At 47.8% G+C, this 13,633-nt stretch overlaps 4 protein-coding genes across 4 annotated transcripts; 2 read left to right on the top strand and 2 right to left on the bottom strand.

Annotated features, from left to right (window-relative positions):
• Nucleotides 1-27: 27 nt before the first annotated feature.
• On the top strand, nucleotides 28-1,956 carry F5Y00DRAFT_148736 (CrcB-like protein-domain-containing protein). The gene has a single exon (XM_048004484.1). The coding sequence runs from the start codon at nucleotides 260-262 to the stop codon at nucleotides 1,862-1,864; it is 1,605 nt and encodes a 534-aa protein (XP_047862197.1). The 5' UTR covers nucleotides 28-259; the 3' UTR covers nucleotides 1,865-1,956.
• Nucleotides 1,957-3,758, bottom strand: F5Y00DRAFT_148744 (acyltransferase family-domain-containing protein). Its single transcript, XM_048004485.1, has one exon. The coding sequence runs from the start codon at nucleotides 3,494-3,496 to the stop codon at nucleotides 2,048-2,050; it is 1,449 nt and encodes a 482-aa protein (XP_047862196.1). The 5' UTR covers nucleotides 3,497-3,758; the 3' UTR covers nucleotides 1,957-2,047.
• A 2,189-nt stretch (nucleotides 3,759-5,947) lies between these two features.
• On the top strand, nucleotides 5,948-7,735 carry F5Y00DRAFT_254784 (uncharacterized protein; the record flags this gene model as incomplete). Its single annotated transcript, XM_048010215.1, has 1 exon — nucleotides 5,948-7,735. The coding sequence occupies one exon, from the start codon at nucleotides 5,948-5,950 to the stop codon at nucleotides 7,733-7,735; it is 1,788 nt and encodes a 595-aa protein (XP_047862195.1).
• Nucleotides 7,736-8,582: 847 nt separating this feature from the next.
• Nucleotides 8,583-11,125, bottom strand: F5Y00DRAFT_244481 (acid protease). The gene is made up of 4 exons (XM_048008834.1): nucleotides 10,317-11,125; nucleotides 10,014-10,262; nucleotides 9,292-9,957; nucleotides 8,583-9,208 (listed from the first exon to the last, which is right to left on the bottom strand). Exons 1-4 carry the CDS (start codon nucleotides 10,519-10,521, stop codon nucleotides 8,838-8,840), a joined length of 1,491 nt encoding a protein of 496 aa, XP_047862194.1. The 5' UTR covers nucleotides 10,522-11,125; the 3' UTR covers nucleotides 8,583-8,837.
• Between the last annotated feature and the right edge of the window lie 2,508 nt (nucleotides 11,126-13,633).

Genomic DNA, 13,633 nt, shown 5'->3' with positions numbered 1-13,633 from the left:
ATTTCAATAACGTATTATCAGGTATCCGTCTAACACGGTTCTCATATGATATGATGATGATGATCTAACCAAATCTAACCAAATACATGACATTAATTGCAAAAACACTAATGATCGGAAATACGTGCCAAGAGGAGAATTAAAACAAGGACCATAAATAAGTCAAATTCCAACAATGTCGTAGCTACTCGGTATAATGTTGCACACCAGAAACCTATGAAATAACCTATGAAATATCATCACGAGACGGCATCGTGAGATGGACGGCGGCCAGTCGCATCTTCCATCGCACTCAAACATCGATCGAGACAAAGTGCCCGGTCATATCTCTCGGTCTGTGTCTGGTCATGGTCAGACCTTATCACAACAACCATCTTCGTCAGATTACGACGCGCCAGAGTCGTACACGAACCTACATGACGTAGACGAAGACGCAGACCGTTTGGATCCAGCTGAGCCGGCCAGCGTTAGGGAACAGGAGCGGCTGCAAGCTCGGGTGCAACGGCGTCGTTCATCTACATCGCAATCTAACTACGATGTCCCGGATTCTTATGCAAATGTGCCCGAGTTAGAGGAGATAGCACCCATTCCGAATCCGGATAGGCACCGCTTACGTTCAACCCCTTCGCTTGAAGAGGGGAGGGCTCTTGAACGTGAATATTCAAGTCGCCAAGAAGCTCGGCGGAGGAGAGGTAAAGAGGTAGAGGCAGATACCGAGAAACCAAAGATAGAAGAGGTGTCAAGATTAGAAACCGAGATCTACACCATATCGTATCTCATCCTCTTCGCACTGCTTGGCACTCTCGCTCGAATAGGACTCCAGGCCCTGACATTTTACGCCGGGGCTCCTGTGGCTTTCAGCTCCGTATGGCCCAACTTCGCAGGTTGTCTCGTCCTAGGATTTCTAGCCGAAGACCGCATGCTCTTCCGCTTCGAATGGGGCACTCCGACCTACGAGCTACAGCTCCTGCGGGCGAAACAAAATGCTGTCAACGAGGAGTCGGGCGGATCTAGCTCAGATAGGGTAGCTGTAGACCTCGCTGCTGCAAAGAAGGCACATATGGCTACCAAGAAAACTATACCGCTTTATATCGGTCTTGCTACTGGGTTTTGCGGCTCCTTCACGTCCTTCTCTTCCTTTGTCCGAGATATCTTCCTCGCTCTATCTAATGACCTTCTCGCACCAGACGCGGGGTCGACAACTGCTCCTCGAAATGGTGGTCACTCATTCATGGCCCTCCTCGCCGTCATCATTACCACTATTTCTTTATCAACATCGGGCCTCTTCGTCGGAGCTCAACTCGCGCTAGCCCTAGAGCCAATCACGCCATCGCTGCCCTTTAATTTCACCCGCAAATTCCTCGACCGATTTGCTGTTTTCCTCGCATGGGGCTGCTGGATCGGGGCCATCCTCCTCTCTGCGCTCCCGCCGGACCGATTTAGCAGCCCCGGAGCAGCGGAAACGTGGCGCGGTCGAGTAACCTTTTCCCTGGTGTTCGCACCGCTGGGGTGTCTCGGGCGGTTCTACGCCTCTCTCTACCTTAACGGGTATCTTCCTTCGTTTCCGCTCGGCACGTTCTCCGTCAACATATTCGGTACGGCGGTCCTTGGTATGGCATGGGACCTCGCGCACGTTCCCCTGGGCGGCGTCGTCGGCTGCCAGGTGTTGCAAGGTATTGAGGATGGGTTTTGCGGCTGCTTGACTACCGTGTCCACGTGGATAGCCGAGCTAACGGCCTTGCGGAGACGGCATGCGTATATATATGGAGGTGCTAGTGTTGTGGTTGCTTTGGCTTGTATGATAATTATTATGGGCGGTCTGAGATGGACAGACGGCTTTAGCACGTTGGCTTGCTTGCATTGAAGGGATGTATAAATCAATTATCAAGATACATGTATCTGGCTGTCACACAGTCTCCTTATATAAGGAGACGGATAGAAACGTTAAATTCTGTTCTATTTACGCCCGATTCCTTATATACAATACCTACATTTCCTCGGAGACAACGAACATAAAGAAATTATGTACATCCATTTGCAAATTTCCTTACCTCGCACCCGCACCCGTTGGCGCAGCGCATTTCTTTTCCAACCATCTCGCAAAATTCGTCGAAGGCACATCAACTCCTCTCCAAAACACATCAGAGCCCCATATCACGACAGGGAAGTACAGCAAAGTAGAAACGATAAAGCTTATGGCGTAAGGCCAGAGCCCTTCTTTTCCAATAAATGTCCAGCAGGCGTCAAGCAACCATTTACCAATTGTTCGGTTGCCCAGCCCGTGAACAAGGTAGAGCGCATAGCTTATCCGTCCAAGATATCGAGCTGGTCGAGTAAGGAATACAGATTGGACAGACGGTAGGAAAGCCATTGGACCGACAAGTAACATAGCACCGATTGCTAACCAAAAGCGACGGCGGTATGCACCGAAAGGCCAAACATATTTTGACCAGATATAGCCGGGAGTTTGGGTGTTGTGGTCTCGAGGATAGCCGCAAAGGAAAAGACCAAGTATCATAGCCAGTATAAGGAGCCCATTTACTAACTTTCTCGCCGATGGATTCTTAGGCTTCCTCAGCAGTACTTCAAATTCTGCTAGAGACATGCCTGAGATGAACAGAGCGAGATCCCAGCGTTTATGGCCGAAACAATGGATCATAAGCAGGCCTTGGACAATAAGTCGAACGACAGTCCGAGTCTTTGCAAGCCCGACGATGAGTAGAAAGACAACCATCGAGCCCCGGAACTCGACAGCAATAGACCATAGTTGAGGATTATAGAACCCAGAGAAGTCCGGCGTCCACTCCCACGGGTTCGACTCCATGTCGAGATATTCAAGATATGACATTAGGCCATGCTCGAACGGTTTCCCATCCACCTTCTTAGGGATATCTATTATACCGAGATAGGCGCAGATAAAGGCCATCGTGCTAGACGCGAAGGCTGGGAGGAATAGACGAATAGCTCGGCGGAAGGTAAGTGAGGTCAGCCCGGAGAACAGCTCCGTATACTCTTGGCGGTGCATCCGCTGGATGAATCGGTGGGAAAGCACAAAACCGGAGACGACGAAAAATACCGATACCATAGCGGCGCCAGAGTAGATGATCCGAACGAACGGCAACAACCAAAACGACGTATTATCTTTGTATCCCCATCCCGAGTTAATAGACGGGTATGGAACGTGAGTCCAGTGAAGAATGAAAACGATCAGAGAAGCGACGCCGCGAACGCCATCGAGATATTCCGTCGAGTGCGGCTTTCTCGACGCCGCGTTTGACTTCTCTAATTCTTCGACCGACGACGATCTCTTTGCTAGAAAACTTGGTCTCGCAAAGGCGAGGCATTGCCAAACGGCTACCCGAAACGAAATCGGGCGAAGACTCTTTCTCCATCCAGATGACCAAGATGACCACCTCGTGCGATCCGATTCCTCTAACGGTATTGGAGGGAGAAGGGCCTCTTCATCCTCCCTAGCTGAGTGCCCGGGAAGATGCATGGTCGACGTTACTCAACCGACAGTGCACTTCCTGCTAACCTATGGATTTTGATATCGCAACGAAGCTGGAAGTGTCACCGTCCCTCCTTTAACTAAGCGAATTCACTCCGTATCGGGGAAGATTGAATTTCTCTTCCTACTTGAAAACGGTCTAACTCTCGATAGGCTACTTGCCTAAGGTATACTAACTAGTTGTATAACTAGTTGTATAAGCCAAGAATCTGCCACGAGATGACCTGGTCCACCACGCCCAGGGTTATTTGATGAGACTATTGAGAGGAGCAACAAGGTAGGTAAGATTGCAATACACTATCACCAGCTATACTGACGGCGTGGCCGTAGTGGATTCTTCGGCATGCGTCTGTCGTCTGATAGTTGGGATATTAAGAACAACTATTAAAAACAACTCATAACACATGAAATCAGACAAAACATAGTTATTCAACAAAATAAAATAAAATAAAATAAAGCATTGAAAAACTAAGACTTAGGAGAGGAGATACGGTCTATCCGAAGGAATCGAATGCCAGATCCCGCATCCTTCAGTCGTTGGACCATGTCGAAGGAAACGTCGCACAGGGTTCGGACCAGACTGGCCAGAGCAGAGGGCTACAAGATAGGGGACCATTTCTCGACACCATTCAAAATCAGACTGGTTCAAAATGATGAGCCGCTGAACTGGTAAGAAGCCAAGTCGATCTCTAAGGATTAAGATTCTGCCAAGACAGAAAGCCTCCAATAGCGAGCAACACAAGTGCCGGATCTGCAAATCAAGCCTCTGAAAGGGCTTAGCATTACATGTCGCCAAGAGCTTCTGCAATGCACGCCAAGATATTGCCCTGTCGCAACGTTGAAGTTGACGGGTTTGATGAGCTTTTTTAGTGGTCTATCGTCTTGGGTATTCTTTGATATTTCAAACCCTCGTCTTCCAACTATTCGGAGCTGATCACTTCTATAATAAACCTAGCCTCCGGTCGTTAGACTTACCATTCGACCAACAAATAGTCTCCATCGCAATACATAATAATAGCCCCATTCGGAAGGTCTTTCAAAGGGGGTATCGCAGCACGCGACTTCAAACAAACGAGGTCTCGTGTGGCACGTGTGCACTTTCTTAGAAGAGAAGGAGATGAATGAAGCCCTTGACATCACATCAGAATGTCGAGATCACATAGTAAAGTGAAGTTTGGGGCTAGATTCAGAAGCAACTCGCGGTAGGTCGTGCCAAGTGACGCAGAAATCGTTATAGGCGTCACTACATAGTATTACTAACCTAGCATCTCGCGTGTCTCCTATGTAGATGCTGTGACTACTATTACTACTATTGTGTATGTATAGCCTGGTTACGACAATTGTGCGCTCAAGCTTGTGACTGACCAGCTCAGCTTTAGACCCTTCCTGGCTCGAGAGCCCGACCTAGTCACTACCGTGGATCCCATGTGGTCCCCCTTATCGTTACTCTCATGACGTGGGGGGGAATCACTTCTCAGCCTATTAGCTTGGCAGTTCTGGAAACCCGGACTGGAAGGCAGTTTTCTATATCCCAGAAGTTGAGATCTTCGTTGTGCATCTCGGCCCCTCTCCGCTACCATGGACCTTGCAAGTTACTTCTTCCTAATATGATTTGCCCTCTCCGAAAATTTCAGGGTGTGGACACGACAATTGTTAGTTGCTTAGAGTAGGAAATATGTCGTGTGCTGTCGATCCGTTTCCTATACAGTTCACTCCTTGCGCTTCTTACCTGCTTCTGAGAGTTCTTCCCTCATCTATCTCACCGAGAGACGCGACCATCGTGAGACCATATCTTCCGAGCTGATAACGAGCATGACTCTTTAACGTCGAGATAGGCTTTCGCAAGGTGACGCCCCCTGTAGTGTAGTTACCGAGATCGAGCATGTGAGAAACAGCACGCAATTCACGATCGTTACGTTACGACAACCTACTCATGTGATTCCACTCTTTTCTTTCTGCAACCAACTACATACCAGTCAGGGAGTTTCTCCGAGGGACGTCCCAGATACTCGAAAGGGAAAGTTCTACTATTTGTCGGGATTCGGGCAAAACCTAGCAAGTGAATATTAGCGGAGGGAGGTTAAGACTACAAAGCAGAAAGGAAAGCAATAACATCTCAGGATGGTATGGGCTGGAGCGGTCTTGTCTATCCCCAACCGGAGCCAAAGTCCTATTGACTACTCCAAAACCATGTTGTCGCCAAGAATACTACCGCGACTTTTCATAAATGTCCCGAATTCTCCTATAGAACAGGGTACATTCACATCACGGCGCATGCGGAGGATAATATCTTTAGCTTGCTTCCTGGGGTTAATATGGGTGGTGGTAGATAAATGGAAGACGGTTCGCTCAGAAGGGCAGAGCTATACTGCCTTCCGGTTGATGCGACATGCTGCTCTAGATGGCAAAGCGTCGCAATGGGTTGGCGGTGGTGCTGTCATGACATCTCAAGATAGTACAGAGAGCACGACATCCACATCTCGACCGGCGAAAGAGGAGCATACTCTTTATCATATGTTACCCGACGTCATCCGCATATCGTTTGAAGAAGCCGTCCGGGATGTTGCCCTGGATGGTTGGGAAGATGAATGGCTTTCGGCTGGTCATTTCGACGCCGAGAAGCATGGCCCACTGGACGAGCCGAAGATCGATTTCGTCTATAACTGGGTTAACGGATCCGACGAGGCCTTCAAGAATATCCGGCATAGCTACGAGCTAGAATCGCCTCTCAACGACCGAGACGGAAAGTGGATATCGCAACATAGCATCAACCGATATCGCGACTGGGACGAGTTGAGATACTCATTCCGTAGCCTCGATGTCTATGCCAAGGGGTTCGTTAACAAAATCCAGCTTCTCGTCAACTCGGTTGGTGGGTCATATCAACAGGACGGCACAGAAATGCGTCCTCAGAGGCCGACTTGGCTTAGAGACGACGACGAGACCAACCAGCACGTACAGGTTCTTAGCCACGAGTCCTTCTTCCGCGAGACAGAGAAGGAATGTCTTCCCACCTTTAACTCCCTCTCGATCGAATCCCAGATTTACATGACTCCATCGTCGACAGACCAGCTTTTTGCGTTATCCGACGACATGTTCCTAGGGATGCCTCATGCCGCCTCCGACTTCTACTCGCCTCTGTTTGGCCCGACTATGGGCTTCAAAAGTGATCATTATAACGTCAAGCAGCTCGGAGGTAAGGGTCAGATACCATCATTCGGCGAGAAACCATTCGTCTATTATACCTCGTACCTCCTCAACCATCGATTCGGCGAACGTAACCGTCACGTCCAGGCCCATTTCGGACATTCAGTCTCGAGAAGAGTGATGAAGGAGGCGATGGCCTCTTTTCCTCAGCCATCAGCAAGGGGTGCATGCGAGCGATTTCGTGGCGAGTCACGATTCCAAATATACCCTTGGTATGCCAGCTTCCACTATACCATCGAGAGGTTTAGAGAAGCTTTACTCTGGTCCTTCGTTATTTCTCGTTCGGACAAGAACTCGGATGGGTACCTCGATTGGACGGAACGCCAGCGTATAATGGAGGTTGTCGAACCGGGATGGCGTCAGCTATCTACTAACGACGCATCCAAGCCCGCTGCGCAAAGTCCAATAAGGGAGCGGATGTACTACAAGCTTCCGCAGATCCTCCAGAAGGCAGGGCTCCAGCCACCTCAAGCAAACGTGAACGTATTGTGGACATCCCTCGACGGACCTGAGACGATTCGTAATGTTAAATGCAACGATTTCAGTCTCGACAAGTGCTTTGGGGACTCCTTCGCGTCGTCGCTCTCAGATTCGACCTCGCCAAACCCTGATTTTACGGCGTCTAACATCTTCTCACGCCTCTCGTATCAGCGGCCAGAATGTGGCGACTGCCTGATCAAGTTCTTACTGGCCTCGCAGCCGCGAGGACTAGAACCCTTGCTGCCTCCCAAGGCTACAAAGCCGCACGAGCGCGAGATGATCATCAAGGCGCTCAAGAAGTACCAGCATACTATCATCGACACGGACGCGATGAAGTTCGTCATGGTGAAAGATGCGGAACAAGCAGAAGCGGAATTGCTAGAGCGCACTATTCGCAGAGGCAAGGGGTACGGTCAATGGTGTCTCAACGACGACGTTATGACCGAGAGCGAGGAGCAGGTCGGCCGCGTCCGAGATGTCATAGCACAGGTCTTCGAGGACTTGTGGCCCCTCAAGGGGCGCTGGGAAAAGGGAAACTGAGAAGCTGAAAAGAAGATCTCATGGTTCCTTAGATATAACGATACTAACATACGCGGGCGTGATTTCTGGCTATTTCTGTATTTACTATTGAAAAGATACCACATATTTTTTTTGCACTGATGTACGTATACAATATATCCCGATGAACAATCTACGCCATTTAATACGGCCAGTTTGACCATCATTGCTGTCTTCAACTGCATTGACCGTCAACTCAATCTCCTGCAAACTATCCACGCAGAAAGAGCTGGGAAATTCGTGGAACTTAGACGTACGTACTCGGGGCTAAAGTAAAATACCGCTTTTTCATGAAGGCCACTATAAGGGTGACGTAGGCGAGTATTGGAGATCTCCACGTCCGTCCTTGTCAGGGGCGACGCGTAGAGTAACACGGCACGATGTACGCACGACACGACGCGGCGTAACGTGACGGCGTGTGATGCCGTTGGGTCGAGATTCGTCACCGCGGTGAGAGGGCCGAGGTAACGTCGGCAGAAATGTAAAAGCCGAAGTTAAGTTGAAGTAAAATTGGTATGTAGGGAGGGGACTCAGTCGGAGGCAGTATTTACTTTTTAGGGGGTCTTCGCTAAGTCTACGATCTTGAATCGTCGTTGAAAGTTATTCAAGAGCCCAAGACTGCATATACACGAAGAGATATTAGCAAGTATCCGTGATAGATGGAGACTGCCTTCGTATCCTTTACACTTATACCATGTCAACCATCCGTCTGCCGTCAGCATATGAGACACTGGGCCGATGAAGCAAGTTTTGCCGAATAATGTCTCGCATAGGTGCAGTCTTTCCGGGCTATATGACTCAAGTTAAGGAAAGGGGTTATGGAAATGAATATGGGACAATACTGCTAAATTTAATATACATTAACTACTACAAACACAGATGTATCCGGGGGTTCACAGCATTCTATAGACGGTGAAGATCAACTAGTAACGCGAAGAATAAATCACGTAAGTACCCAAGTCTGATTGCTGGTATATACTATATACTCAGATTAAAGTATATTCTAGACGCTCTATGTTCCGCTCAAATACGCTCAAATGCTGAAATTTTCGAAAGCAATGCCGTCGTTACTCGACGACGAATCTCATAGGGCCATGGCCGCCCAGAACCCAACCGCAACCAACGCCAAACACCATTCAACTCGACTGCGGGAACTTGACGAATCTGGTGTTGTTGCTGAATCGCCCACCTGGGCTGTCGTGCTTGCGCTGGGAGAATCAAGTCCGGACGGTAGCGTGCTGCCGCTCGTTTTCGACGGGGCCGAGGAAGAAGCGGATGGCGATGACGAGGAGGAGGAAGATGAGGAAGAAGAAGAAGAAGAGGTTTTGGAAGCTGGCAAGTCGCAGTCACCTTTAACAGTGGACATGTCCGTCTCCTTCGTGATCTCTATCTCGTTCGTACCGCAGTTCACGTATTGAGCTAGGTGAATGGCGTTATTTGTCTGATCGAAAACGGCTATAAAAAAACTGTCAGTCTTTTACCTAGGTACCTACTAACACATGACAATCGCTCTTCGTGTTGTTATATATAGGACTCACCGTAAGCAGAGCGGAGCATCGTGTCGCCGAGGAGAACGAAGTCGTCGCTCGCCATGATACCCAAGTAACACTGCGTGAAGAAGGAGTTTTGGATCTCTCTGACGACCTCGTTATAGGGTACCTTTATCGTAACACCGTCGAAAGCGAAGTTTAGAGTGCCCGGTAGGTCGTTGAGAGAGCAGTCGACGGGATAGAGACCGTTGGCATCCGTAGCCTCGGCGCCGAAGTCCGCCGCGATGCTGTTCGCCAGCTCCGTCGGTAGGAGAGTGAGGGTGGCGCCACTGTCTAGGAAAACAGCCATGGTGTTGTTCACGTATTCCTTCTTCGCGCCGCTCGGGGGGGTTAGGCTTAGGGAGGTCATGTTGATCCAGTATCTCGGCACTTGGTCCGGGGATTCTTCCGCGGGGATGATAGGCAAGGTCTGCAGAGTACCCGTAAACTTGCCGGTGTCTAGCCCGCCGAAGATGATGACTCCTTCTTGCTCCTCCTTGCCGCCGAGGGCCAGGCTGAACGCCTTGGTATCTGTTACCCCTTGGTCCGCTAACTCGTCTACGAAATTCTTGTAACTCGTGGTGACGTTTATTCCGTGACCTATTCCCAGAATACCAGCAAACTCATCATCAGTCTCCGTGGCAACTCCGAACTGGATCCCTTTTAGTTTCGCGTCTAGTCCAAGATCAGTTTTGCAGTCTCATTATGATACACTCGAACGAGCAACTTACCCGTGCCTGTGAGGCCAATATCATCTGAGAAGTATTGGATCTTAGCAGCACCGATGCCATACCGTAACGTCTTCGTGCCAGCTAGCTGGGTTGCGGTAGACGAATTCGACGAGTCATAGTGACCTATTGCCTGGCAAAACCTGACATCCGCAGAGCCCGAGAGGTCGGAACAATCGGGATTTACCCAAAGCTCAAACGAGCCGGTATCTAGTTGGACATAGACCTGCTGCGGCGGCGTGCCGATGTCCACTTTGACGGTTTAGCAAGAGAAGCAGCACATAAGGCGAACGAGGGGTTACAAACATGAGGCGTAGTATGCTACATCTGATCTGTTGGCTAGGGGTACAGTAGTTATAGCCCGCTTATCCCCAAAATCAGCGAATACATTTTTATTCGTAGAATGTACAACAGGTAGCTTGACATAACGGCTACTGCGGCGCTCGATAGTAGAGGCTTGGCAATAAGCTCCTATAATTAAGTCAAGGAGGAGGAAGAGCCGGGCTGCCATCTCTAGCACAATCAGATATTACACGCGAGTTTTCAGCATGAAATGACCACAGCTTCAAAAAAGCACGAAAGAGACCTGGGCGGAGTTTTTGTTTTGTTTTCTAAACTTCGCCTTTTGAACTTGTCAAAATCCGACTGGTCGTTGGCTCAGCAGTTTTGCCTGTCAATCAGCCAGCCTGCGCCTGTATCTGTTGCGCTTATATGAAGTAGACCAGACGAATGAGCAAAGGAGTGAATCCTTCGAGGGTAGTTATCCGAATAAGGCAAAAAGAACGGCAGCACCGAATAATAATAATAAATAAATAAACAACGAGCGCGAAACCAGTCGGCGGACCCGGGAAATCGTTATTAATAAAGAAAAAAAAAATACAGGAAAATCCAAGAGAAAGCTACCAAGAGCCGACCGGTCGGATACTACTTCGTAAGAGGGAAAAGGAACGGGAAATGCGATGCCGTGATAAACGAACGAACGAACGAACGAACGGGAAAAAAAAAAGACGAACAAGAACTAACAAGCAGACCAAGAAAATGAGATGAAGGTCACAAGAAACGACGGCGAAGTTCAATTGGAGAATATCGCCAGCGCTGAAGACCCCGGCGTGGCTTGGAAGGGCAAGCTGTCTAGTGCCGAGATCCTCAAATAGCATAGCGCAGGGGCTACGAGCGTGGGTGTTGCGGCTCTGGGCTCTGGGTAATGGGCCAATAGTGAGGCCGAACCACTTGGCCATGTTGGAGTTGTGTCTGTTTTATTAATAGGGGGCGTTTCAGCGCTCTATGTAGGTAGGTAGGTTAGGTAGGTAATCCTGAAGGGATCGTCCTCGGCTCGGTGTAGGGCTGAGGTGAAGGTGTTGGTGTTGTTTACCTATTCATAGAACATTGCGAATCAAGCCTCGATTCGTATGTATGTACCTAATGTGAAGACGCGTGTGCTCAATATCATTGACGATCGACGACGACAATATCGGATTACCTATACCTACATAATAACCAAAGGCTATCGGACTACATAAAACCCCAGGGTTTCGTCTATGCATGAAATCGAATAGAAACTCTACGCCGTCTCAGTACCTAGCCTACCTTGGAAAAAGTCAAGGGGGTTACGGTGGCCTGTAGGTGCAACTGTGCCAAAATCAAGAAAATGGGTTGCACTATGTCTAATAAGGTAATAGTAACTTTAGGTGCACAGTATAGGCTCAACTATTTACGCTGTATACGCAATTAAGGTAATACTTACCCCTTTTTTAACCTTATACTACAATAACTTTACCAATACCTATTTTAAAAATCTTTAAAAGTTATTAATATATCAATTAGAAAATGAAAAAAATCCTGGTCCAAGTTATATTTGATTTAACCCGAAACTGGTAAAGATATTAAAAAGACTATGTCCGACTTTAGGAGGGTTATGTAATTATATAAGCATTACAATACGGGCTACCCGGGCCATTTTCTCCACGAGTTTAAATTGTTAGCCAATCATAATTAGTCTTTACCTTAGCCTCACATACCTTACATAAGCGCCCAAAATCTGAGCATTAATATCCGGGCTACAATAGCAATTTAAACATTACAATTAACATCATTCAATAGCCCCAATTGATGCGAAACTAATGGTCCAAATTGCGTGCTTATGCGATAGGTATTGAGTATTATATTAGTATTAAAGTTTTCGGAATCTAGTTGAAAAGACTTCATCGCGGGTGCTTATAAAGGGTGTCACGTGCTTTCCTCTCCAGACAAGCGCTATTTGATTCTACTATTACACAACAACGAAAAGACCGATTCGAATGCAATTTGAATAGTTAGTTTCGCATCAATTGGGGCTATTCAATAATACCAATTGTAATGTTTGGATTGCTATTATTGTAAAGTTATTTAAATGTATATAAGAGGATTGAAATTGTGGTAAATATATACACGAAGTAGAAAACCTTGTATTTTACTATACTGTGCACTTAGTGTTGCTTATTATATTGCCCGTTTTGGAAAGGCCTGGTTGATTTTCTTGATTTTGGCACAGTTGCACCTACAGGCCACCGTAGGGGTGGCACGAGCCATAAGGAGTTGCCAAGGGCTTGAATACGGTAATGTTTATCCATTTTACGTTAGTCCCATTGCTCTTCTTTTCTTTTTCTTTTTTTCTGTAACCCTTCCCCTCTGGGGTATATATCCTGTTCTCGAATTGCTCTTCAGGACGAATACTATGTAAATAAGTTGATGATTTCAATGTGAGGATCAGAGTATTCAAGCTGATCGTTTCTCCTTAATATAAACTATTGTTATTATCATTTTTCATAACTACCTAACCTAAGGTAGGTATATAAATAATATTCCCCGACTTATTCAAGTTTACCTACCGCAATGCCAATGCTTGACCTGTCACACGTACCTACACTATGTATTCGACGCCGTGGCTTGGCCCGTTTGTCTCAGCAATATTCGCCTTGTCTCAGACAGGCAAGCCAACCGCTTCCTACGCTGCGATCGCTACCGAATACGCGTGTTACGCAAAGCCACCGATACGGTCCCCCACCGCATCTCCTTCCCGAACGCGGCCTTTTCAGGTCTCCCGATTCCTTGTTCATTGGTCAGTAAGACTCCTTGCTCTCTTTCGGTGCGCGGACTACAGACGATAATAATGTAGACCGGCCCGAAGCTTATGGCTGGCTGTACCGCCGCATTCCGCATCTTAGCTACTAACGTTGTTTATCACTAATTGCGCAACGCTTTGCATGTGAGTATATTCCTTATATATCGGATATCAAACGTACGTAGTGTTTATCGCAGTCGCTGCTAGGGAAGTTGATCAAGTCCCCTTCTTCTATTACTCAAGGCCGAAGAGCAACATGGAATAGAAGGTTCTCTGGTGTCGGCATTGCCCACTAGCTTGACATGTGTTACTTTGCGTTGGCAATCCCATCAGAGGTCGAAACTTTGTAAATTACCACGCAGCTGAGGGACAGTGTCTCATTATCTTTACCTTTTAGTGATAGTACTTCTTCCCAACGGTACTCCATCTAGGCTGGTAGTCTAGAAACTTCCTTATGTCTCTTATCAACCTCTTTCTCATCTTCTCCGCGTCTTAGGGAGGGAGGAAGATTACTCGAATAGAC

Source organism: Daldinia vernicosa, assembly GCF_022497035.1.
Source record: "Daldinia vernicosa strain CBS 139.73 unplaced genomic scaffold F5Y00scaffold_46, whole genome shotgun sequence".
Lineage (NCBI taxonomy): Eukaryota > Fungi > Ascomycota > Sordariomycetes > Xylariales > Hypoxylaceae > Daldinia > Daldinia vernicosa.
Note: the sequence above shows the minus strand (reverse complement) of the source record. Positions and strands in the feature narration are given on the sequence as shown.